The sequence below is a fragment of the Argentina silus genome (assembly GCF_951799395.1).
Source record: "Argentina silus genome assembly, chromosome: 17".
NCBI classification, from domain to species: domain Eukaryota; kingdom Metazoa; phylum Chordata; class Actinopteri; order Argentiniformes; family Argentinidae; genus Argentina; species Argentina silus.
Window position 1 is genome coordinate 18285143 of NC_139671.1, and position 27500 is coordinate 18312642.

General features: G+C 45.6%; 3 protein-coding genes across 3 annotated transcripts in view; 1 reads left to right on the forward strand and 2 right to left on the reverse strand.

Annotated features, from left to right (window-relative positions):
- Nucleotides 1-5918, reverse strand: part of LOC310818162 (intersectin-2-like) — a 45007-nt gene extending 39089 nt beyond the window's left edge. Inside the window, exon 1 of the mRNA XM_083688961.1 lies at nucleotides 5784-5918. The gene's annotated coding sequence lies outside the window, so the exon portion shown is untranslated. The remainder of the gene's footprint in view (nucleotides 1-5783) is intronic.
- A 1047-nt stretch (nucleotides 5919-6965) lies between these two features.
- On the reverse strand, nucleotides 6966-18047 carry ddx1 (DEAD (Asp-Glu-Ala-Asp) box helicase 1). The gene is made up of 26 exons (XM_083688944.1): nucleotides 18005-18047; nucleotides 17822-17873; nucleotides 17620-17683; nucleotides 17460-17489; nucleotides 16690-16786; nucleotides 16412-16459; nucleotides 16130-16213; nucleotides 15587-15670; nucleotides 15333-15409; nucleotides 15073-15145; nucleotides 13953-14029; nucleotides 13638-13752; nucleotides 13292-13430; nucleotides 13117-13177; nucleotides 12771-12869; nucleotides 12312-12401; nucleotides 11998-12186; nucleotides 11673-11724; nucleotides 11331-11477; nucleotides 9692-9783; nucleotides 9494-9566; nucleotides 9155-9227; nucleotides 8744-8786; nucleotides 8429-8524; nucleotides 8061-8181; nucleotides 6966-7914 (listed from the first exon to the last, which is right to left on the reverse strand). Exons 1-26 carry the CDS (start codon nucleotides 18018-18020, stop codon nucleotides 7784-7786), a joined length of 2223 nt encoding a protein of 740 aa, XP_083545070.1. The 5' UTR covers nucleotides 18021-18047; the 3' UTR covers nucleotides 6966-7783.
- A 311-nt stretch (nucleotides 18048-18358) lies between these two features.
- Nucleotides 18359-27500, forward strand: part of nbas (NBAS subunit of NRZ tethering complex) — a 138181-nt gene continuing 129039 nt past the window's right edge. Inside the window, 7 exon segments of the mRNA XM_083689392.1 lie at nucleotides 18359-18458; nucleotides 18902-18953; nucleotides 19103-19139; nucleotides 20577-20654; nucleotides 21316-21363; nucleotides 22349-22392; nucleotides 26584-26717. Coding sequence (XP_083545518.1) covers nucleotides 18366-18458; nucleotides 18902-18953; nucleotides 19103-19139; nucleotides 20577-20654; nucleotides 21316-21363; nucleotides 22349-22392; nucleotides 26584-26717 — 486 coding nt within the window. The 5' untranslated portion in view covers nucleotides 18359-18365.

Below are 27500 nucleotides of genomic sequence, written 5' to 3' on the forward strand. Positions count from 1 at the left end.
GGGAAAGACAGAGGGAGGAGAGGGGAAAGACAGAGGAAGGAGAGGGGAAAGACAGAGGAAGGAGAGGGGAAAGACAGAGGGAGGAGAGGGGAAAGAGAGGGAGGAGAGGGGAAAGACAGAGGGAGGTCAAAAATAGAGAGAGGAAATGTGAAAGAGGGAACATGAAATTATGAAAAAATTAAAGGCTAGAAACTAGGCAGTAAATCACTGTGGACTTGTGAACAGACACGGTCGGTCAGTCAACCCAACAGTCTCTCTCCCTCGCTTTTTTTCAATTCAACCTCTCCTCTCCTCTTTCTAATTTCCTCCCTCGCTCAATTCCAATTCCACCTCTCCTTGAAAATAGGCTTTCAGGCAGTCTCACTACTCAAAAAGGCGCACGCATGGAGCAACACTTAGGCAGACACAGACACACACACACCTCGATTTATGCAGACCTCGATCTATCTATAACACATGCTTGGAAAAGGACGCGACACACACACACACACACACACACACACACACACACACACACACACACACACACACACACACACACACACACACTCTGTGAGAGATAATGATCACTCGTGTCCTTCTTCAGCTCGTTTCTAAAGTCCTCAGTTGTGTCTCGACCACAATACAGCAAAGTATATGAGGACGGCCATTCAAAATCCCTGGAGAAGGATTATACATCCCAATAGTCTACGGCAGCTTCCTCTCCTCGCCTCCTCTCCTTCTCCTTGCCTCCTCTCCTTTGTCTGAGAGGAACTGAGCAGACAGTACTGTAGCTGAAAGCAATATGGCCAATCAGGGGCTTTGCTTTTCCCTCATATGAAGTTGGGTTCATTTCAGTGCAGTTGAAGGAACAAGACAAGGAGACAAGTGAAAGAAGAGGAAGCCAGCCATTGTAGACTATTGAGACGCACTCCTGGGCCTTATCAGGTTTGCTGTGTGAGGGTGTATGTGTGTGTGTATGTGTGTGTGTGTGTGTGTGGTTTCGATATACTATAGTGTATTCATATCTTAAGTCCTATGCAAACATTACAACTCGCCGTAGGGAAATCCTATTACCTGCATATGATAGTTGTCAGTGCACAGTGTGTGTGTGTGTGTGTGTGTGTGTGTGTGTACCACAGGACATATCATTAGTAATCATAACACACTGCTGATATTGAGTCTGTTCCTCATTCTCAATGACATTTTCATACCACAAGCATCTCATTTGCATGTCATTAAAGTTTATCTGAATGACTTTCGTTCTGCGTCCCTGAACACGGTTTAGGTTACCTCTGATGGAATTCCAAAGTGGGATCGCTGGGATGGATGCCTTGCGGAAACGGGAGAGACGTGAAATAACGGGTCATGCGTGAAATATTCCGAGCTTGGAATATATGATATGATAGGTGATATGGCTTTTCACATTTCAGTACAGCAAACGTTAATTACTGTTCCTGTGTTCTTCTCTCTCTCCTTCGAGCCTTTTCACTCAATGCATTTGTAGCCAAGTTGAAACTCTCTCTCTCTCTCTCTCTCTCGATGTGGTCCTCTGTGGCTCAGTTGGTAGAGCATGGCACTAACAACGCTTAGGTTATGGGTTTGATTCCCGCTGGGACCATATATACTGAAATGTATGCATTCACTGCAATGTAAGTCGCTTTGGATAAAAGCGTCAGCTAAATGGCATATATATTATCTTATTTCTTCGTTAGAATGCATTTTTCCTGTGGCCACACCTGGGGTGGTCCAGTGGTCTAGCACCACAGCCTACAGTGCACACATATGCCCATGGTGGCATGGGTTCATATCTGGCCCATGCCCTTCTGACATACCCTCTCCTCCTTACTTTCCTGTCTCTCCACTGTCTCTGTCCAATAACTGAAAAAATATACAACAGTGGGACTACCCCACACAACAAAATAACGTAACGTAAAAAACGTAAAAAAAGAAAAAAGAAAAGCATTTCCCCCCATTTTGTTTCCCTTGCATGCAGAAACCACTGATAGACACAACTGCCCCATGGGGATGAATACAATATGTGTAATGATATTGACAAGGGGTTCAACTCAAAAACAGCATCATATGACAGGGGAGTCTGATCCCGGAGGAGGAGTGTGTCGTCCGTGACGCAGGACGCAACCATTTGTTGATGTGCAGTGTCATCTCCTTCTAGTCGACCTGGAATGCACCCAATCCCCTCCCGCGTTCTCTCCTCTTCTCCACCTCTCTCCCTCTTAAACTCTCTCCCTCTCTCTCTCTCCACCTCTCTCCCTCTTAAACTCTCTCCCTCTCCCTCTCTCCACCTCTCTCCCTCTTAAACTCTCTCTCTCCCTCTCTCTCTCTGTCTCTGTCTCTCTCTCCTTTCCTCACATTTCAGTGTTCTCTGTCTCCCCCTCTTACCCCTTACGTTATCCATCCTCTATCTCTCTCTCTCCGTTTTCCTCCCCCACTCTTTCTCTTTCAAGGGATTGAAACAGAAAGAGATTGAATGGAGATTCAATCTCTTTCTCTTTCAATCCCTTATTCCGAATGCCACATTTCTCTTTTCATTCCCATCTCCTCAGACTTAATCTGTTCGTTCCTCTCCCCATCACTCACACATCACTCTTCTCCGTCGCTTCCCTTCATCCTATCCATCCTTTCTCTCTCGCTCTCTCCATTTTCCTCTCTCTTCTAATTCTATCCCTCTCACCATTGCTCTTGAACTCTCCTTTGATTTCTCATCCATCTCTCCTTCCCTCCCCCTCACTCCCGCTGTCTATTTACAATCCCTTTAGTTTCCCCCTCTCTCTCCTTCCCTCACACATACTCTTCCTCTCTTTCTACCATGCCTTCATCCCGCCCTTCTCTTCCCCTCTTTGCTCTCTCCCTCTCCCTCTCCCTCTCCCTCTCTTCCCGTGTGAAAGCCTGGTGGGTAAATGTAGTTGTGGTATAAATCACTCTCTACACAGAGACACTTCCACCAATTACTTAAGAGTAATGAACCTCTCTCTAGAACACACACACACACACACACACACACACACACACACACTGAAGTGTTCAAAATGTAATGTAACAAGGTCAGTTGTTATAGAGCAAAAAGCAAGGTTGACTGGTATTAGAGTTAAGAAGAGGGAATGGGGGGTAGAGAGAGACACACACACACACACACACACACACACACACACACATACACACACACATACACATACACATACACACACACACACACACAGACGCACGCACGCACGCACGTGTGTTTGTGTATACATGGAGGTCACCAGACTACTGCATTAGCTTGGGCCCTATGGTATGATGTTATAACCTTGTGACAGACCTCAGGGAGTGACAGAAGGTATCAGCATCCCCTGTGGTGTGTGTGTGTGTGTGTGTAGCTAACGTACACAAATACACTCTTAATAGTGCCCTGAGGTTTGTTTACACACACACACACACATACAGACACACAAATATAAATACACTATAGCATCACTCTGTGTGTGTGTGTGTATCTGACTGTCGTTAAGCACATTTGCACACAAACACACTCCTGCCAGTGCCCTGAGATGTGCTGTTGTTGTATCTCTGGCCTCTACAGATGGATCCTCCCCTGTTTGTATACGAGGGAAGACACACACACACACACACACACACACACACACACACACACACACACACACACACACACACACACACACACACACACACTCACGCTCACGCTCCTCCATTCTCTCCTTGGGTTCACCCCAACAGTCTAAAGTGGCTTCCTTTCCTGATCTCCTCTCCTTCACCTGCACTGATCATTCAGCAATGCTAGGTGAAGGCATTATGGTGGATGGGATGAACATAGGGGACTTGTTTTAACCTGTCTCATCAGTTTAGGTTGAAGGAAAGGAGAGGAAGCCACTCTAGACTATTGGGGTGAACCCAAGGAGAGAATAGAGGAGTGTGTGTGTGTGTGTGTGTGTGTGTCCCATGTGATAGCCTGTACTCTTCCCTCACAAACGTCCTTTGACTCTGTGTATGCATGCTGATTGACACCTGTGTTTGCTGTGTTTGTTCGTGTGTGTGTGTGTGTGTGTGTGTGTGTGACACGCTCCTCACACAGAGGGGGACCCTGTTCTACGAGACACAGGCCAGGAAGCGCTGCAGAACCAGAAGAGAAAGAGGCCTCTGTGTATGTGTATGTCTGCCTATTCAGTAGAGCATGAGAGTAGGAGAAACACACACACACACACACACACACACACACACACACACACACACACACACACACACACACACACACACACACTTCCATTTGCTTTGTTGCAGGTGAGAATTTGGGACACAATGTATCCTCTACAGTAGCAGAATTATTATATATATATATATATGTCCTTTTCATATCTTTCTGGGTCAACTCCAGGAATGGTTCACCTAAACCACCTGATTCCCGCCCCCTCTCTCTTCCCGCCCCTCCTCTCTCTCTTCCCGCCCCTCCTCTCTCTCTTCCCACCCCTCCTCTCTCTCTCCTCCCGCCCCTCCTCTCTCTCTTCCCACCCCTCCTCTCTCTCTTCCCACCCCTCCTCTCTCTCTTCCCGCCCCACCTCTCTCTCTCTCTCTCTCTCTCTCTCATGGACAATAATAAATGGCTACATAACTAATGATGACCCTAACATGGAGAGTGATGGATCTCCCTCTCCTTCCTCACTCTTTTGCTTACACCTTACAAACAAGTTCACAAACAAGTTTATAACATTGAGTAGCAGTACCCTGTTTGTGTGTGTTACATAATGATTTGTTTTACTTGGCAGGTAGGTGGGCAACAGTCTTGTCTGGGACTTTGCCTCTTCAGCAAAGAGTCAGGAACACACACACACACACACACACACACACACACACACACACACACACACAGGTCTACGTCAAGCACTCCTATCTCCGGCCCTTGAAGGCTGCAGTGTGTCTTGGTTTTCACCCAACTGATTTGGAACAGGAATACAGAAGATAAACACTTCTGCTAACAGAAAAATGACCATTACGGTTTGCTCATGCAAAAACACAAGCACCTTGCAATTGCAGGGCACCAGCTGAAGCAATCCACTTACAAGACTTCTTAGATTAAGAGGGCATTCAAAATGAGACAGCCCAGAGAGGATAGCGAACCAGTTGCCTAACACACATAATAAACTTGATGACCCAAATAAAGTCATGTGACCTAGTGAGAACGAGATAATGATTATCAGTGTGCAATATGGAATGTATTTTTTTTATCATGCCATGAATTGCTTTATTGGTGATAAGAGCTGTTCAAGGTGTACAGAAAGTGGATGATTTATCAATGAGGAGAGCAATCAACTTCTGCTGAATACATTTCCATTGACCCAGCGAGCCAGGCGCCTACTACTATACTTGCGGTGATTTGCAGTCGCTCTCACCCTTGTCGACATTAACCCTCCCGGGAAATAGGCGGTGTCTAGATGCGCTATTGTTATTTTTGACATATGTTAAAGCAGGACAACGAGTATGATATTTGAGGCAGTGCCAAACGCAGTCTCTGAAGAGGTTTTAGTGGGTCAAATTTCAGACGACTTTGGCGAATAACCACAATGTTGTTTCAGGATGTACCAGCAGGATACGGAGGTTCAGGTTGACACTCAATTAAATGCAATTGCCGTTGTAAGAACGACACAGCCATCGCTTATACACAAAATATACCAATATTTTTTATTCTTCCACGCAAATAGGTCTCCTCGTTTGTTAAAAGTAAAGGGACACGCTTTTATGCATTCTAGTCGGCAATTCTCTTATGAATTTCATTAATAATAACGCCTTACCTTTCAGATGTCAGTGAAACAGCGGTTTAAAAAAAAAAAAAACTCCGGTAATCCTTATTTCGTTTTGAACGAGGTTATTTCTTCATTCCCAAATGAAACATATGGTGTTTAAACCTGTTGCGTTAACCTACATGAGTGAGCGTATCGCCAGATGATAAGAAACACCTCCACTACACGGAGCGCTGACGTTCTCTCTCGATCGGTGGGAGGAGAAACCGAAAAGGGCGTATGTAAAATGGGAAATGGGCGTCGCTGTTAGCCGGCTCCTGCTCCAATGTGGGCATGCCCGGCTAAAGGCATCTGTATGTCTATTCCCTTAACATTTCAACCGTACGCATTCAAGGTCAGGACATAGTCAACGCTCCACATAATTACCAAGGAAGGTATTTGCACTTGGCAAAACAAAAGGCTATTGACCAAGACGTACGCGCGCGCGTGTGTGTGTGTGTCCACTATATTTCTATCTGCGGCGCTCAATACGAATCACTCCATTGACTAAGCCCCTGTGGCCACTATCTCTGCTCTCTGCTGCCCCCTTACCGACAGGACATGGAACAGCAGCTCTGTTCACTCATCCTGATCACAGACATGAGTTACTCACAAACAAAACAAAACATACAATGCTTTATTTGCCATGCAATCAATTGTTGGAATGTGATATAAGCCACAAAGGAATCAAAAGGAACACATACAAACCGGTGGCACATATATTTTATTTCACATTGTATTTATCAGGCTGTTTGCTCAGCTGGCTGCACATCATATTAAGAAAAAAAACAGCTGACAGGCCAACCGATGTTATATGAATTGGTTAAATTGTGGTTAGGGCTAGGGTCAGTTTTAGGTATTGACCGTGTTGAGAGCATGCTATCGTTACGTTACCCAACAAAGCCTGTTGACTCAGTGGTGGTATTGCATTTTATTTTTTACTTCAGTTCCCGCCCTAACAGGGCTGTAATGGGCCATGTGTCCTTTACCTTGTCCCGTCCTGTCATTTACCGTGTCCTGTCCATTTACCATGTCCTGTCCATTACCGTGCCACACTGAACGAGCGCTGGCACTGGATAGCCCCTTAGTGTTTAATAGGCTAAACATGTTTAAAAAAAAACAACAACAACAACATTGAAATAAAATGTAACAATAACATTAGAAAAAAAGATGACGTAGGCGACTGAATTGATCGAATTTTCCTCTTTATTCAGGCAGGAATTATATTCAAAGACAGCTCAACTCAAATGTATTTTTTTTTATGAATCACTCCTTCTCAAGGAAAACAATAAACAATTAAATCATTCACATGTTTTATTCCAGATCATGGAAACTAGTTAATTAAACTTATATTTCAAACCTTGCCAGAGCTCAGAGCTTAACAATGAATAAATCAAAACTACAGCATGTTGCGCTGTATACTCCACTATTTGGTAGTGTCAGTTAGCATATCCTAGCTTGTCAGTTAGCATATCCCAGCTTGTCAGTTGTCATATCCTCGCTTGTCAGTTGGCATATCCTAGCTTGTCAGTTGGCATATCCTAGCTTGTCAGTTGGCATATCCTAACTGACAAGCTAGGATATTGTTAGCTTGTTAGTTAGCATAAGCAAGCTGGGCCTCTTCTCTTTGGAGGGCGTATGCATGCCAGATAAGAGGGGGCTCCACAGACGGGTAAACCAGGAAGTTATTCTGGTGGGCAATGTTGCTGAACATTCCGGTAGAAAGTGTGTGGAACAGAGTATGCTTTTTTTACCACGTCGAATAAAGACTTGTGTCAGCTTTCTAACCTATAACCATTTCCGTTTTTGAAACATTCTACCTTATACTTTGTTATCCCCACCGAACAGCCCCCGTAGAGGTGAATCTTCAGACCAGGTTGGTTTATTTATGAAAAAAAAGGTAGGCCTTGCATAGGATGACTGTTTTTTTTTCTAGTTTTTTTTCTTGATGAACTGCGTGGGCATTATAACCAATGTGGTGATGACTGGTTAAGTTTGCAGGTGTGATGTGGTCAGAAGGCTCTGAAGAGCTGGTTGGGGAGGTAGCCCAGGTGGAGGAAGGAGGTCTGGGCTTCTCTCTCCAGGTTGGCCAGCTCGTGGACGGTGGGGGCCAGCACGTCCACATGACCTTTATAGTTACCACCTAGGGGGAAGGGTCAAAGGTCAACATCGACCATTCTCAGAGATACCAAGAACTTGAGAGTTGTCTCTCCTGATGTCTAAAACTAGAGCGGGATACTGATACAGATCAACATTATAACAGACACACACACACAGACACACACACACCTCCTGTTGCTCTGCGCTTGCCGTAGGTGACTTTCCCATCAAAGTCGTCCAGGGGCACTTTGATGTCCGGCTCACACTGGGTGATGGTGCACTTCAGATGCTCCTCTATGTCTGACAGAAGCTGGGGGGGGGGGGGGGGGGGGGGGGCGGGGGATGAAAGGTGTCATTGCTATGGACATCATATCATGCTGGATTCTCTTTGTCGATCCTCATCTCTGGCTGTAAGGTATCATGTCCTGAAGCAAACCGCAAAAACTGTGTCTCCATTTAGAGAGACGGTCTCCTTGAGATTACAAGCCTGGACTAATAAAGAGGAGGTTCTAGAAACATTCAACCCAAGCAGAATCGCGCGTGAACTCCATCCTCACCTCCTTCTCGTTGTACCAGATGGTGCATCCTCCATCCTCCTTTAGTCTGGTGTTGTAGCAGCCTCGACCCCGGTTAGCACAGACATGGTACCACACCTACACACAGGTTACACACACACACACACACACACACACACACACACACACACACACACACACACACACACACACACACACAAATGTAAATACACTCAGACACGTTTCATAAACACACTTGTGCGTGTGCACACACATACACAAATGTAAATACTCTCACACATACATATGGTTCACAAATACACGGGTAATGGATACATACTCAGCAGTTTCCCTTACCTTCTCTTTCTCCATGGCAACCAAAGAGATGGCTAACCCCATTCTGAAAGATGGAGAGAAGACAAAAAAAAGAGAGGACGAAGCATCGCTTTTAATCCCAGAGGCTTCTCAGTAGTTCTTGCCTGAAGTGTCTTGTCTACAGCCGAGGCCAGTGCTTCTCTTTCCCTTCTAACGATCCCTCAAAACCCGTCTTTATAAACTTGCTTTAAGTCTTTAACAATTGTTTTTGTTGTTTTTAGGGACTGCGCTTTGTTTGACTTTTTAAATCTATCCGTCTATCTATCCTGGTTCTCTCCATGGAATGGAGTATCTTTGAGTACTAAGGAAAATGCTTTAAAAAATAAATGCGTTATTATTATTGTTACTATTATTACTATTAATAATACGACATTTGGGTGGGAGACGGCTCACCTCTCAGCCCTCCCCACCCTGCCGATGCGATGGACGTAGTTTTGCTTTTCGTCAGGCAGGGTCACGTTAATCACTGAAACAGATCAAGGATTGCCCACAATCAAAATGGAGGCAAAATCACCAGAAATACTAGTCGCCAGCTTAAACATAGAACATATTATGAGACATTATAAAGACATGGAGGGAAGCATACATGTCTTTTATGAGTTATAACACATTACGCCTGTATGCTTGATGTAAAGTGTTACCGATAGTCATTAGTTGATGTTATGTTACTTCTGTGTTGTCATTAGTCTTGATGTGTGTGTGTGTGTGTCCAGATTGACCCAGTCCTCTTACCGTAGGGAACTCCGTGTATGTCGATACCCCTGGCAGCCACGTCCGTACAGATCAGGAACTTCACTTCCTGTTTCTGTGAAGACCAACAGGAAGTCGATAAAACAGAGAGACTAAAGCGATTGACCATAATAATAATTAATAATAATGTAATGGTATCTCTTCCACCGTGGAATATATAATTTAGTTGACTTGGTTTACCTTGAATCTCTCCAAGTTGCCTTTGCGTTCATTGGGCTTTCGGTCACCATGGAGACAGACGCAGGACAACTGGTGGCCTTTTCTATCTGGGCCTGAAGGAGAGAGAGAGAGAGTGTGAGTGAGTGAAAGATTTACATTGTTTGTTGCGTGGAATATGTAGCATGCTGGGAACCATATTTTGTATGCACAGTCCATTCAAATATTAAAACAAATATATATATATATATATAAATAAATATAATAAATATATATAAAATATTTATTATAACTATAACCCTAAATAAATAAATATATAATTATATTATATAAGTATTATATATATATATATATATATATATATATATTAAAAGGGGCAATCTGGGACTGGCACATCAACTTTTTGACTTTTAAATAAGTTATATGATAGCCATCGATTCTTGAATACAACTTATAAATGCTACTCATTACTCAGAGTTCAGTCTGTAGTCACAATTAAGCTTTATTCAGGCATATGCAAGGGGAGTAAACTCAAAGCATTACGGCAACCCTCAGGTATGTATATAGTTTACGGGTCCGCCTTGAGGGAGGGCATATTGAGGTTGGGGATCTTGGCCGGACTCCCCGCCTCCGCCATCAGACCTCTGCAGCTCATCCAGAACGCTGCCGCTCGTCTGGTGTTCAATCTCCCCAAATTCTCCCATGTCACACCCCTCCTCCGCACCCTTCACTGGCTCCCGGTAGCAGCTCGCATCAGATTCAAGACCCTGGTGCTCGCCTATTGGGCGGAAAAGGGAACAGCCCCTCCCTACTTGCAAGCAATGGTCAGCCCCCAAACCCCCCCTGACTGATCACTCCACTCTTCCACCTCGGCTGCCCGCTTGGCACTGCCGCCTCTACGTGGATGCAGCGGCCGCGCCACTCGGTCACGGCTTTTCACTGTCCTGGTGCCCCGCTGGTGGAATCAGCTTCCCACTGTTGTCAGGACTGCAGAGTCACTACCGATCTTCCACCGTAGATTGAAAACCCATCTCTTCAGGCTACATCTTAACAGTCCCTCCTAGAGACCTCTTCACCCCCACTACCCTCCCTGTACTAACCTTAACCCTAGAGACCTCTTCACCCCTGTACAAGTTCTCTCCTGTTAATAAATAATAAATAAAAAAAATAAAAAAAATGCCTTCTGGCATTACGACTGCCAATGGCCCCTGGTGTGAGCATTGATTACTTTGTCTTATGACGACTGTTGGATAGACGATTCACTTACTTAAACAAATGTATTTGTTGTAAGTCGCTTTGGATAAAGGCGTCTGCTAAATGCCATGAATGTAAATGGATAACAGTCAGTCTACTCAGCTAGAAAGACCTTGCAGGGGGTCCCCCCTCCAACCATCATCCACATATTGTGATCCAACAAGAGAGAGAGAGAGGTTAGCCACTATCCCGATGCATATTTCCCTCAAACTGGAAGACATCTTGTTGCAATACGCGTGAGGTAAGCTATACACGTTACTAAAACACGTGAACGTATATGTAATGCTTATACAACACGAGTGAACATCAAATAACTCCCTAAGCAGTGGCATATAATTCCGTCTCCACAGTGACAGGCTAGGCCCTAACCCTAGCCGCTAGGGCCTTGTAGTGTTGGAGTGGAACTCACCTCCCCCCTGCTGTATAAAGTACTGCTCCATGTTGTCACAGTCGATCTTGGTTCGACAGAAGATAATGGCCTGGTCCATGTTGTGCTCTTTGATGGCTCTGACCGTGTACTCCCCCTTCAGCAACTTGATGGCCTCTGACCACATCTCTACACGCACACACACAGAGACAGAGACACAGACACACACAGAGAGAGAGAGAGAGAGAGAGAGAGGACACACACATCAGTAAAAAGACAGCAGTTAGGATGTCAGCAGTACAGAAGGCCCACAGAGCCACAAGTAAAGGGTCAGACCATAGAAATAGAATAAAATAGAACATACAATCTGCATGTAGTTCTAACCTGAGCTGTTGGCTCCTGGCCTGGTGTTGTCCTTGGAGTGGACCTCATCCGTCTGAAACAGAGTCAGGGAGGTAAGGAACGGAGGCTTCACTATCTAACACAGGGTTAGGGTTAGGGTTAACCCATCTATACATCCATGGCGTTGTCTTTCATAGGTAGTGTCAAAGAGGCTACACCAAGATAAGACGTGTTTAGGCTCCTTTACAACCATCAAGATGAGCACAGACAGTTTGAGGAGGATTGAGAAGGGGGCCCGTGTGTTATTCTATGACCCTCCATCGACCCGGAAGCAATTGGCTTGACCCCCACCCCCCCCCAGACTGACCCGGATGTGGTTCTTGCCCAGCCTCTCCCAGAGGCGGTCATGTTTGGGGTTGACGGGGACGACCACGTGATGGACGGTCTCGGGGACAGAGTCCTCCCCCTTCAGGTCCACCCAGGTGGGGAAGTGCATGACGCGTTCCGACAGCTTCTTCACGTCGAAGGAGTGGAGCGTCGCAGAGCACACTATCACCTGGAGGAGAGGACAGACAGAAGAGACACTATGACCTGGAGGAGAGGACAGACGCTCAATGAAACAGACAGACAGACACTCAATGAAACGCATGGACAGACAGACAGACGGACACAGGCGTGTACCTGCAGTCTCTTGCCGTCGGAGGTGACCTGGGGGATCTGGTTGTAGACCCTCATGATGAAGTCTGTGTATCCAGCAGAGAGGAGGCCATCCTGGGGAGAGACGAGAACTTACCGAGGGTAAGAGATCCAGCTGCCTGCCACACAGCAGAAAGACTATAGCAGAAAGCCTGTTACATTATGGGGGATTTTGCCTCTGGGGGAGCTCTTGAACCAAAATGGATCCCCTGAATAGTCTGAAATAACACCCCCCAAAATGATCTCATTGGTGAAAGAGGAGCACACCTCCCAATGCCCATAAACTTATTTTGCCAACGTTTGTAAGCTGAAAACTAAGGATTGTGTCCTTTAAGGACACAAGAAATGGATTGATGTTACACAAAATGTGAGGTAAACAATAGGCAAATAAACTTGTGTAGTGTATCTTTAACATTCCGGAGTGCAGAGAGTCATTGTACATACACACTCATCCAGGACCAGGAAGCGCACTTGGGACAGAGTGAGTTTCCCTGTAGATATGAGGTCATCTAACCTCCCTGGAGTTCCCACTACGATGTCAACCTGAGAGAGAGAGAGAGAGAGAGAGAGAGAGAGAGAGAGAGAGAGATAGGGGGGGAGAGAGAGAGAGAGACAGGGGGAGAGAGAGAGAGAGAGACAGGGGGGAGAGAGAGAGAGAGAGAGAGAGAGGAGAAATGTAGAGAGATTGATAAAGTGACAAGGTTTGAGTGTGTATGGAGCGTGACACTAGTGTGTGTGTCAACCTAACTCCGTGTGATGATTCCAGTGGCGGTGAGCTGAAGCGACCTACCCCCTGCTCAAGGACAGCCAGCTGATCTTTGGCTGGCACCCCCCCGATGATCAGCAGATCTCTGCAATGACAGCGTTACACACAGTTACTCACTGCAACACACAGGCCCGCACACACACAGGCCCGCACACACACAGGCACGCACACACACAGGCACGCACACACACACACCTACCTGAGTTTGGGGTTGTCGACATATTTCTTGCAGAGGTTGACATTGTTGAGGGTCTGCTCAGCCAGCTCTTTAGAAGGCTCAATGATGAGGGCTTTGGGGGCGTTGGACACGGCCTTCACCTGACTCACCTTGGCACTGCCTGCAGAGGCAGGAGGGAGGGAGAGCACCACACAGCCATGAACCACGGTCTGGACAAGACACAGTACCTCTAGAGGTGCATGCACTAAGGGACATTATCATCAAACAATTACAGCCCAAAACAAATACAGAGCAATATGGAGAGGCATATGCCAGTGTGTGTGTGTGTGTGTCAAGACCAATAGTGAAAGTTGATGAACCCAAAAACCTGTCTGACTGGACTTGACCGCCTGTGTCTCTAGTGCCTGGTCCAGAGCCGTGAAGCCACTCTTGGGGGCGTTCTTAAACTCCTCCCCCCCAAAGTTAAACTTCAGCTCTGCATTCTGGAACAGAGACAGAGAGGGGGAAAAGAGCCATTCACTTCATGGCTGTTTGAAAATATAAATATGAAATAATTAATATAATATAAATGAAATTCACCATGACATCGTGTGTATACAGCATAAGGAGACAATGTGTGTGTCAATAAAGTTTGGGTTGACACACACACAGTTTTTGGTGTAAATGTGTTGTATGTGGTTACCTTGAGCACACAGGAGGCAAAGAAGGGCTGGTTCTTTAGGTGTTGGGGGACATCAAAGGCCAGACCTAGGTCAGTGCCTGAGAGGAGAGAAAGAAAGAGAAAGAGGGGGAGAAATAAGAGAGAGAGAGAGAGAGAGAGCGAGCGAAAGAGAGAGAGAGAGTGCGAGATAGTTACCCTAACTCATCTGTGAAAGAGAGCTGTGTTAAAAGTAGCCTGGCTGGGCTTCATATCCCTGGAATTTTACTGAAAAATACTGGTTTGGTTTATTTCTCGATATGGTCCCAAAATATCATTTCTTTGCATCAGAGAGCCTCAAAGATATCCTAACAGCAAGTTTTGATTTGCTTCCTGAAATATTGTCATGATGATCACTAAGAGACTATTCCAGGAAGTAAATCGGAGTACGCACAAATTAATGACCATATAAATGGTGGGCTAACAAAATATAAACATATATATTAGTGTAAAATTGTAAAATTTGGTGTCAAGTTATAAATAATGTATATGCTTTAATATATAACAATATATCATATATATACCAGGTCATTGCAAAAGAGAATTTGTTCTGAAGGATTTGAGGTTAAGAGGAACTGAAGTGGAAACACCAACTTGTTGAAAACGGTGTGTGGCCTGGGTAGTAGTCATATACAATCAATTCTAGCCCCAAAAATGTATTTAAAAAAAATGTAAACACGATAACTTTCGACATAAACCTAAGGTTATGAATGTAACCGCGGTTCCCTTTCAGTTGGTCCACGAGATATGACATCACTACGGGGGAGTGCTCATCACGCGAGACCGTCTGAAGACCTATCATCAAGCCTGAAAGGCCAATGGCAAGCCAGTGCCCGAGGAGGTCGACGTGTTGATAGGTCTTCAGACCGTCTCGAGTGATGAGCGCTCCCCCCATTGTGATGTCATATCTAGTGGACCAACAAGGGGAACCCAGTATTTTCATGTTTTTGTTGTTTTTGCTCTTTTCTCAGAGAACAGAGCGTGACTGGTGGTGAACTGTTCCTTCCACTTTCACCGTGAGCAATTGTGAAGGTTGGGCAAAGAAACGAGCCTCATTCTGGGTCGCATTTCTTTTAAAACAAGGAGAAGGGAAACCGTGGCTCACCATTTTTGGAGAAGGACACATGTCCGTTGTCTAAATCGAGGTAGCACCCGATACAGTCATGCATGGTGAACTCCTACGGGAAAAGGAAGGGTGAAAGAGATGAGTGAAAACTGTCCCAACCCCATCTTTTTGTATATATGGTCCTACAGGGGAATCAAACCCACAACACAAGGGTTGCCAGCGACATTATGTGCTCTACCAACTCACTCGCACACATTTAAAAGGATATATTTGAGGGTGCTTTTCCCTATGCTGCTCACATCTCCGTAACTGTCAAACTGCTTATTGTGGGACTTCTTTCCGGTACCTCCAAAGCCGAACCCATACTTATCAGTGCCTAAGAACAAAAGAGAACACAATGATTCAACACCCCAATGCAGAGCTTCATAAAGCTCAAAAAGCTAGATTATTCATTTTTAAGATAAAAAAAGAAAAAAGAAAAAAAAAAAAAGTGTTGAATTGTCCTGCTAGTGTGTGTGTGTGGATGGGGGGGTAGGGGGGGATGGGGGCTCACCCAAATCCAGAGCTGCCTGGCTGGTAGACCAGCCAATCCGACACAGACCCTGGTCATGACACGACACCTCATAGTAGTGTTTCCCTAGAGAGAGAGAGAGAGAGAGAGAGAGGGGTAGAGAGAATGATAGAGAGAGGGAGGGAAGAAGAGAGAGCATTCATTTACTTTACAATACATGACTGTCCTTTTTCTCCAGTGTTCTCAGCACAGTGGTTTAACAGATGGCCCAGTTCTATACCCCACAGTCACTGATCTAGGAGCAGTTCTACGCCCAATAGTCACTGATCTAGGAGCAGTTCTACGCCCCATAGCCACTGATCTAGGAGCAGTTCTGTTCCATAGCCACTGATCTAGGAGCAGTTCTGTTCCATAGCCACTGATCTAGGAGCAGTTCAATACCCCATAACCACAGATCTAGGAGCAGTTCTACCTCCAGGGCCACTGATCTAGGAGCAGTTATATCTCCATAACCACTGATCTAGGAGCAGTTCAACACCCCATAGCCACTGATCTAGGAGCAGTTCATCCATCACCAACTCTTACCCTTGGTTACACCTTTGGTGGAACGACAGCCGTGCCACTCCTTGAACTCCCTGCTCTGGCAACACATTCCATCAGGCCCGATAGCTGGAGAGAGAGAGAGAGAGAGAGAGAGAGAGAGAGAGAGAGAGAGAGAGAGACACAGAGAGAGAGAGCAAGCGAGAGAGAGGGGGAAGAAGACAAGTCAAAATCTGATTGCAGCGCCCTCTACTGTTGTTTTCATGCAATCCTACTCAAAATCATTTGATAAAAACCAGACCTTTCATTTTGTAATCTCAGACTCACCAAAGGCTGTACTTCTGTCATAAGGGTTCATCTGCCACTTGTTAAACACTAAGGAAAAAATAAAAACAGACACACAATATAAATATAGCAAGAGGACTTTATGGGCCCGTTCCTTGGACACAGTTTGAGCCTGTAGTCCTGGATGAGACAACATTGTCCGGAAAAAAAATGGCCGTATAAGCTTGATTGGCTCGGTTCAGCTCAGTTCGGCCAGGCTCTGGAGTGGGATCAGGGTGTAAGATTCAACTGAACAAATACAAAATGGCCGCCTCTCATACCGGCCCCTCCCGTCTTCACGGCGGCCCTGCCCGTCTTCCCCTCCTGCTGATCCTTCAGCGTCTCATACACGATCTGGATCACCGGGATACTGAAGGCCTAGAGGGAGAAAGGGAGAGAGGGGGGCGGATATTAAAAAGGTGCAATCTGTGAGACTTCCAATTTGAACAGAACTAAAAGGGCCTCCATTAATGACATCTATATGAACATAGTACTGTAGGGCAGTATAGGCCAATATGATTCCTGGAGACATGTATAGTATGAGGATTCTAATCTAATTCATAATATTTCACTCGCGAAACAGTGTTACTTTCAGAGGAGAACCAGACAGGGGCTTTACGCACTACAGAGCCGACCCGAAACACGCCATGCAGGCTGGGATAGGTTACTCTCACACTCCTTTCCAGCACTGTTTCAGCAACTATGGTGGACGCGGAACCAGGTCAGCCCAGTACAGCTCAGCTCTGTAGTGTAAATCAGGGTGTAGCCTCTATTTTTCCTCCACAAGAGTCTTGGTATGGGCTTGGTATGGGCACAGCTTACAAAATGTATTGTTCTGCTGTTCTTTTTTTTGTAAATTTGTTATTGCTATTTTGTTAATATTGCTATTTTGTACATTTCTTGTCAATGTTTGCTATTGTTTTTTTATGTCCCATGCACCAACCTCACCAAGTCAATTTCCTGTATGTGCAAATATACTTGGCCAAATAAAATAATTCTGATTCCGATTCTGCTTGATAACTGGAGCCTGTGGAATCAGTCTTGTACTTACCCCAGTCTTGCCGCTACCAGTCTCTGCAGCCTGCCAATGACAAACGGATGCGTCAATTCTTTGACCGTAGACTTTCAACACTTTACAGCAACTTGACATGGATGAATGAGTCACTAGACAGGGGAAGCTTATCGAATGCGATGTCATTCTTGTTTCTTACCATGAGGACATCTCCACCTCCAAGAATCAATGGAATGGACTCGGCCTGAATGTCAGTGGGGAGTCTGAAATATCATAGCGAGATATTAGATGACAGTCACGGCTAATGATGCCTTTATATATTACAATGTCGAGTTTAATATCTCGGTAAGGGTAGGTACTAAACAAGTGACAAGAAACCATAACGCGACCAGTCCACTTACAACCAGTCCATCTCCTCTACAGCTTGGGCGATTTCAGGCATAACGCCCATTTCTGTTGAGCAAAGGTGCAGATATTGACCCAACTCGCAGAAGAACGTGTGCTTCAAATATAGATATATCATGTTAAACTATAATTCAGCACCTAAAACTGTGTTAAACAGTACAATTCATTTGAATTCTTACCAGAAAACGCTGCCATGTTTGCATACGACTTCAGCTAAACCGGATGTAACGTGTTCAGAAATGTTGACAGATTACCACAGTTTAAAATGATCGGAGTAGTAGTCACTCCACCCTGCTGTTAGTTCCGACCTTTCGATTTCTATAAAGTGTTGCTATAATGTATTAGATTCATTCTTTTTAATTTTTAAATGTAATTTAAATTGATTCTACGTATATGTATACCTATAAAGCATCAACACTATCGTAAAAGCATGCATTATGTTGGTTATATTTCATGCCGGTTAAACAAAACGCGACTTCTGAACTATTACTTTTGTACCACATGGAATACCGTCGTTTTTGACAGCCGCTTAAAGCAAACATGGCCGATGACAGCAATATTGAAGGCGAAGATGAGAACATTTTGTACGATTTACTTATAAATACAGAATGGCCACCCGAGACCGACACTCAGGTTTGTCCAGAATCAACTTTGGAGAGTATTTAGTCTGGTAGGCAGAAATGGCATGTTCCGTTAAGTGAATTTTGGGCACACTTCAACTTTGCTTCGTGGAGATGCTCCGCAGCTGGCGTAGCCACGTCGCACAACAAGCAGTGATAACAAGTCTGTTTCATGCTAACAAGTTATGGCTCTTAACATCTGCAATGACCGTTGATATGTGTAGCTAACCATTAAAGTGAATTTACGAGCTCAAACAAGCAGAAAGAAAGAACATGTTGTTCAACGCTGTGCTTTAATCCATTCATTCATTTATTTTACAAACGCTTTATTGGCATATATGGGAATTGCTGAGTAGCCTATAGGTTTTGGGGAAAGCTAGGGTTTCTACAAAATATATAGAAAACATACCCAAATAGAACAGTTTGATAACTGTTTACATGTTCTGTGCTTTGCAGTTGCGAGGCAACAAGGAGCGCAACTCATCTGTAATTGCAAAGGCAGTGACGGGTAAGATGATTGAGCGTGTTTGGTTATTTCTAATGTATCGGCGGTCATGTGAAAACAAGCATATGTTGTTTTTAATTTAGTAACACAGCTCATCATGTAATGAATGACATTGAGACATACTGTATATGTTTGTAATCAATTTCTTGCAGGTCCGTTCAGATTCATTCTACACTATCTGTGGTACAGGTAAGTCGGTCATGTTGCATTGATTGGGCCTATGTTGGAGGTAGTTCGAATGCACCGCTGTCAGATGTGTATGTTTTCATGTGTATGTTTTCAAGACTCTCAAGCCTTGGGTGGGGGGTAGGAGGGGGGTTGTTGCTCCTTACACAAAACACACACAATTCTTAGCCTACTTTAGTTGGTCTGATAACTTGTTTTGGTAGACTATCAATGCATCCGTTCATGCTGTAATTATATCACGCATTTGTAGTAATCTTGTAGAGCCCCTGGAAGTAATTCAACATTTTTGTGTTTCAAATTTTAAATTGGGTCTGCTGCGTCCTTTCATGCCAGCATAGTCAAGCTGGGCTGGATTCCATTTCCATCCCTTTCACACTTATGTAAAGGAGAGAGTCGACACAGAGAAAGCAAAGGCAGAGAGTTTTCAGATTAGAACACATGCTCCCTCTCTAATTTGAATTGAAAACTTTATTGACATTTTCCATTTTCTCTTGAACACCTACATTAACTCTTACACCGACACGACCACAATACATTGCGTACGCAATGAGAACTCGTCAAATGGGCCTAAGCTCCTCAGTTGAATGAGTTTAAAGGGACTGCCACTCCGACCCTGATCCACACCAGCGAAGTGAGGGATATAATGGATGGCTCCAGAGGCCCGGGCACGGAGGCAATAAAGTCTCAGCACCCCAGCCTACTTATCCTCCCAGCTGGGTGTTAGCCACGACCATCAATAACCTGCTTCAATATTGAACAACTCCTCAGGCTTTTCCTGTCTCACTCCTCTCAGACAGGAAAATATACCGAGCGTTTGCCTGAGCCTGCCCTGGAGTGCCAGATGGGCAGGGTTTGCACTTTTGGGACTATTCCCTTTTCTTCCATTGTGCCAGGAAAACTCAATCAAGCACAGCTAAGTGTTGGAAATGATTTCAGCCTACTATTTGAACCCCGGTCTGATGTGTGGACCTCTGTGGTATAGCTTAATTGTCTTTATTTCACTGGTTGGGGCTAAACAGATGGACCATGAAGTGGCCTTCGGTTGGATTGGACCCAACAGTGTGTAATTTGGTGGTTTGACAGAAGAATACCTGTCTGTGTGTCATGTTGGCTCTCTTGTTGACTGTTTCATTTCTTATTGAGGATATTGTGGTAACTATTTATTGTGCATAAACAAACAACTAAATAATGGCGTAAACGCACGAAGCGAAGGCACCTCGCCACTTTGTTTGGTAAACAGCTGAGGGATGGGACTGGAGAAATATAACCCCCCTCAAATTCATAGACGGAGCTATGGATACAAGGCCTGACCGTGGTAGTTGTAACCACGTTTTGAAGCTATGCAGTGTTTTGTTTACAATTACATTTGTTTACATATAATGGAGTGAAACGAGGGTCTTTTAATGAATGAATGGATGACTGTATGATGATGTGACCTAGCCCCTCCAGTTCCTCGCTGCCCCCCGGTCTGGTGCGACTCGCCAGCAAACAGATCAACTGGCAGCTGGTGCTAGCAAGGTACACTATACACTCACACACTCTCATAGTCAGTCCCTAACACACACACACACACACACTCTCTATCTCACACACTCACTTACACACACACACTCACTCTCTATCTCACACACTCACTTACACACACACACACTCACTCACTCACTCACTTACACACACACAAACACACTCACTCACTCACACTCACTCACACACACATGCGCACACACGCACATACTCACTCACTCACTCTATAACACACACACACACACACACACACACACACACACACACACACACACACACACACACACACACACTTACAACCATACACACACTTAAACAAAATGCATGACTACTTATTGAGCACTTTGTTTTGGACAAGGTCTAAGCCTCTTCCTGGCATTCTCTCAAAGTTCATATCCTCTCAGCCAATCATCTAATTACTCCCATTAAAACAAACAAAGCGACCAGAGAGGCAGCTTTTAATTGGCTATTGATTCACCCATGTAAGACAGTGTTAAGCACAGCCGATTGATGCTGCTGATGTTCATTTAGTCTGAAATGTTTGATCCCTCTATTTAATCTCTCACTCTTCCTCCCCCTCTCTCCCCCTCTCTCTCCCTTTCTCCCTCTCTCTCTCTCTCTCTATCTCACTGTCCCCCCCCCCCTCTCTCTACAGTAATGGGAAGCTGCTGGCTGTGGTCCAGGATCAGTGTGTGGAGATCAGGTAATTATGAAGCTCCACCCTGGTGCTGTTTAGGTGGCGTGAGGTCATTAATGGGGTGATTTGTCACGTCCAGGCCATCGAAGGTGTTTGCCTTGGCTCCTGAAAACACGCTGCTCAGCTTGATTTGGAGAACGGATAGGGAGGTGTGTGTGTTGGGAGGTGTGTGTGTGTGTGCGCACGTGCGTGCGCGTGTGTGTCTTTGAGATATTGTGTGTGCGAGCGTGCGTGCGTGTGCGTGTGTGTGTGTGTGTGTGTGTGTGTGTGTGTGTGCGCACATGTGTGTGTGTGTGTGTCTGTCTTTGAGATATTGTGTGTGTGTGTTTTTTAGTAACCAATTTCCCCTGTACACTTCCTAGAAATCCTCCCGTCAGCAATTCTGTGTAATGACAAAAACCGAAATGTATGAAACCGAGTGAAATTGAAATCAAAATCAATATTAATACACCTGGCATATACACTACTGGCTACCCTCCAGAGGCACTATACAAGGTAATTTGTTTTTTAGGTTAACGCTCTCTATAAACAACCCTATGTGTCGTTTTATAAACGCATTATAAACACATGATAGACACATTACCATTCACAAAACTAGAATTAATATACGCTTTGATATGTTTCTTGTATTTTATCAATGCAGCTCACTTGGTGCGGGGGGAGGGGGGGGGGTTGTTGGTCAAGGTCTTATCCATTGTGCTGATGGCCTATTGTGTTTGAACAATGGTGTTAATACGCAGCCACACTCAATCACAGGCTGTTATGATCCACATTCATCTCTGTGTGTGTGTGTGTGTGTGTGTGTGTTAAGGCTGATTGTGAAAGCCGCAGGGGCAGCAACTATGATTCATGCATTTATATCATGCCTGTGTGTTGATTTTCTTTTATCGATGTATTAATACTATACTGTGTGTGTGTGTGTGTGTGTGTGTGTGTGTGTGTGTGTGTGTGTGTGTGTGTGTGTGTGTGTGTGCGTGTGCGCTCCCCCCAGGTCTGCGAGGGATGACTTTGGCTCAGTCATTGGGAAGTGCCAGGGTAAGGCTTTATGACTTACATATCTCACTCTGACTGACGGGAGAATAACCATATCTCACCAACAGCATGACAGTGGGCTTTATACGTGTGTGTGTGTGTGTGTGTGTGTGTGTGTGTGTGTGTGAGAGAGAGATAGTATTGTGGCATATTTGTATGTGTACAGTGACTGTGTGTGTTGTGTACAGTATGTACACTCACTGAGCTCTTTATTAGGAACACCTGTACACCTTCTCATGGTGGAGGTGGTGTAATGGTGTGGGGAATGTTTTCTTGGCACACTTTGGGCCCGTTAATACCAATCAATCATCGCTTGAATGCCACAGCCTGTTTGAGTATTGTTGCTGACCATGTGCATCCCTTCATGACCGCAATTTACCCATCTTCTAATGGCTACTTCCAGCATGATAATGCACCATGTCACAAAGCAAAAGTCGTCTCAAACTGGTTTCATGAACATGACAATGAGTTCAGTGTTCTTCAGTGGCCTTCCCAGTCACCGGATCTGAATCCAATAGAACACCTTTGGGATGTGGTGATTTGGGACGGGAGATTCACAGCTTGAAAGTGCACCTGAAAAATCTACAGCAATTGCGTGATGCAATCATGTCATCATGGACCAGAATATCAAAGGAATGTTTCTGACATCTTGTGGAATCAATGCCACGAAGAATTGAGGCTGTTTTGAGAGCAAAGGGAGGCCCTACCCAGTATTAGTATAGTGTTCTAATAAAGGGAGGCCCTACCCAGTATTAGTACAGTGTTCCTAATAAAGGGAGGCGCTTCCCAGTATTAGTATAGTGTTCCTAATAAAGTGTGTGTGTGTGTGTGTGTGTGTGTGTGTGTGTGTGTGTGTGTGTGTAAATCCCTCAGACTCTAAGCCTCATATTGACTTGTTGTTAATCGGAATGTGAGAAGCCGATCTAATCATCCACTACCCTCATCCCCTTCACTGTCAGTCTAATCATCCACTACCCTCATCCCCTTCACTGTCAGTCTAATCATCCACTACCCTCATCCCCTTCGCTGTCAGTCTAATCATCCACTACCCTCATCCCCTTCGCTGTCAGTCGCAGTAATTAAAACTCACTCACTCCCAGAAAAGAAATGGCTCTGATCATTTGATATGCTGCGGAAATCGACTGCTGTGGGTTTGAATCGTTCTCACCACAAGCTCTTCCCCAACTTTTCCATTTCTCTCAGATATCACACACACACTCACGCACACTCACACGCACACTCTCACACTCTCACACTCTCACACTCTCACACTCTCACACTCACACATACACACACACACAGATACAGCAATTGAAAACCGGTCGATACCAATCTCTGGGTTCATTGTCGAACTCTATAGTTACTTTCATACTGTAATCCTCAGATTGTGCCAATGCTTACACTCCACAATGGTCCTGTCCATTCTCTCTTTCTCTCTCTCTCTCTCTCTCTCTCTCTCTCTCTCTCTCTCCCCTTCTCTCTACCCCCCCCCTCTCTCTCTCTCGTTCTCTGTTATTCTCTCTCTCTCTCTCTCTCGGTCTCCCCTCCCCCTTCCTCTCTCTCTCTCCTTCTCTGTCTATCTCTCTCTCTCGGCCCCCCCCCCCTCCTCCTCCTCCTCCTCCTCCTCCTCTGTTACGGTCCACCCAGTGTTTGCGGCCTCAGTTTAATGATGGTTTATAGTGTGTATCCCCGTAGCCTCTGGGCATGGGTAAACTCTGGGCCTGGGTAAACTCTGGCCGCTCTCCTATTTCATCTCCTTTCATTTCATTTTTCAACTCATTTCATTTCACGGAGATTTGTCTTAATGGATTTCTCTGTGATCCAACCCTTAATAGCATTCAGTTTCAATGGGTGTGTGTGTGTGTGTGTGTGTGTGTGTGTGTGTGTGTGTGTGTGTGTGTGTGTGTGTGTGTGGGGGTGTGTGTGTGGGTGTATGTATGTGTGGGTGTGTGTGGGTGTGGGTGTGGGTGTGGGTGTGTGTGCGTGTGCGTGCGCGCGTGTGTGTGTCTGCATGCGCTTGATGTCCATCTGCCTCTATGGGTTTATTTGGGTTTTATTTGGGTCGGACTCTGTTTGTGTAAGTGTTTTTCTTTCTGTGTGCATGTGTCGATGGGTGTGTGTGTCGGTGCCTGACTGCCTGTCTCAGAGGCTGTGTGTGTGTGTGCGAGAGACAGAGAGAGTGCGTGCGTGTTTTTCTTGTGTGTGTTTTTCATCTGTCTGCGTGTGTCTATGAGATATTGTATATATATGTGTGTGTGTGTGTGTCCTCCTGTTGCTCCCCCTCCCCCTCTCCCTCCCCCTCCCCCTCCCCCGTACATAATTCATGAGAGTTGAGCTCTGATAAATGCCGCTGTTCGTCTTTTGATAGGGCTTCTATGCAGCGTCGGGGTGTCATTCCCCCCGCAGAGACACAGGAAAGCCAGGGACAGTGACATCCAATTTTCCACCTCACCCTAAAAAGCCATCTATGTGGAAATGGGGCTCTTTCAGCCGCAAACAACAAAATAGAACTCATAATAGGGAGAGAGAGAGAGAGAGGGAGAGGGAGAGGGCACGGGGGGGGGGGGGGGGATGAGAGGAGAGATAGGGGTGGATACAGGGTGCGAAGTGGGGATGGGGGGGGGGGGGAGAAAGAGAGAGAGAGAGAGAGAATATGAGAGTGTGAGAGAGAGGGGGAATGAGAGGAGAACACAGTCTCATTGCCTTAACTCGCTCTCCGCGTCTCTCTCCTGAATGGCTCGGAGGTGTGTTAAATTGCCTGCTTCCCGGGGACGCTGTCTGATAGCTGGGCCGTCATATTTTGGGGAGCTATTATTTTTCTCAGTGGGTGTCTTCCATTTTGCTCTCTCCCTCCTCCTCTCTCTCTATCTCTCTCTCATTCTCTCTCATTTTCTCTATCTCTCTCTCATTCTCTCTCTCTCTCTCCCCCTCCCAATCTCTCTCTCTCCCTTTTTCTCTCTCTCTCTCTCTCTCTCTCTCTCTCTCACCATGTGATGTAGGAGCCTCGTGTAACAGTATGAAACTCTTCCTATCTGTTAAGAACGCCCTGCAGGGGTTTGGGAGGAGATTTGTAACTAGGCTAGGGGGTGCATTCCAATAATCTGTTCCTCGCGTCCTCGCTTTCCCGTCCCTACCTAAGTGAAGGAACCTCCGATCTTTGTCTCCAATGTGTTTTGAAAAGGGAGGAAGGAGGACGAGAGGAGAGAGCATTGGGACGCACCCCTAGGAAAGTCGTCTGATACCTAGGGGGCGGGGCAACCGAACCCTCCCTCCTTCCTACCCCATTCCAGCTTCCTGTTTAATATCCCTTAAAACAGGGAGATGGGAAGTATATTTCACTGATCTGACAGTGAAACGATTGGTGCGAGCAATGCAGTGATCCATCCAATCACCTTAGACCAGTGATGACATCAAGGAAAGGGAATGAAATGGATGAAATCGTTGGGCCCAGATTGCTAGTTCGGAGAGGAAGTGATGTCGTCTCCGGCAGGAAGTGCCGGGGACACTTTGTCTCCCAGGGATACGGATGGCCTCGCAGCACTGCTGAATAAGCCTACGGGAAAATACATACATTAAATAGAAATGCTCCCACGATTTATGATTTCTGAATCAGCTAAGATACTGTGTGTGTCTCTGTGTGTGTCTCTGTGTGTGTGTGTGTGTGTGTGTGTGTGTGTGTGTGTGTGTGTGTGTGTGTGTGTGTGTGTGTGTCACCCATTCAGCCATATTCTACGCAGGCTATCATCTGTAGATTAATTAGACCCCTGCTCGCCACAGTTGATTTATGCTTTTAGCTTAACCACTTGTTCCTGTAGGTATTCATCACACTGCTCCTCTCTGGCAGAGGGATTATTATTCACAGAGCTCCTCTCATCTAGGCAAACGTGGACTGTCCTGATCTATCCAACTGTTATTGGGAGGAAGAAGAGGGTGTGTGTGTGTGTGTGTGTGTGTGTGTGTGTGTGTGTGTGTGTGTGTGTGTGTGTGTGTGTGTGTGTGTGTGTGTGTGTGTGTGTGTGTGTGTGTGTGTGTGCGCGCGCGCATGTGTATCTTACACTGTGTATGTGAACGTGTGTATGTATCTTCCACCGTGTGTGTGTGTGTGTGTGTGTGTGTGTGTGTGTGTGTGTGTGTGTGTGTGTGTGTGTGTGTGTGTGTGTATATCATCCACCCTGTGTGTGTTATCTCTTCCAGTGCCTAAGGACCCCAGCCCTCCGTGGCGTAAGGTGGCGTGGAGCCCTGACTGCACCCTGTTGGCGTACTCAGACAGCACCGGCACCGTGAGGCTGTTTGACCTGATCGGCAGCGAGCTCTTCGTCATCCCCCCGGTAACCACGCCGCCACGCAAGATTGTACTTCCTGTGTGACATCATTCTCCTTCCTGTGTCCCACCACTTCAGTGCGTTTGTTCTTTTTGGAGGGCATCGAAAAAATGACATGTTTATTTGTACAAATTTGTACATATTTGTAATTTGTACAAACGTAAGAAGTACTGTGTTCATACCAATAATTTCCCTGTGCGCTGCTTTTGTACAGCGTGGTAAATATGATACGATATGTTTTGATACAAGACGATATTTTCTTTTCTTTGTCCATATTTGTTTTGTTTGGCTAACAGGTGCGTTCGAATATAACGGTTTAACACAATACACCAGAGACACTGACACACACACACACACACACACACACACACACACACACACACACACCGGGAGTTGCACACCACACCCCATTATATGATTATATGAAGCATAGGGAGTCATGTTAGATTTGGCCTGTGTTTTTCTCTTCAGTCACAGTGAGTGAGCTTAGATTCAGATCACCAGACTATGGCTCCAGAGAGGAGGAGGAGGAGGAGGAGGGGGGGGGGGGGGGGGTCAGGCCCTGCTCCGCTGCCCAAGCGTGGAGCACATTTTCTGGGCGCTTTCAGTCGTGAGCGCCCCTCCTATCCTTGGATGCTTATCCTTCCCATAAGTACCTCTCTCACTCTCTCTCTCTCCCTCTTTCTGTCTATGGGTCTTGCGTAAACACACACACACACACACACACACACACACACACACACACACACACACTTTTATCCTTTCCCCCTTTTATCCATTCCTATCATC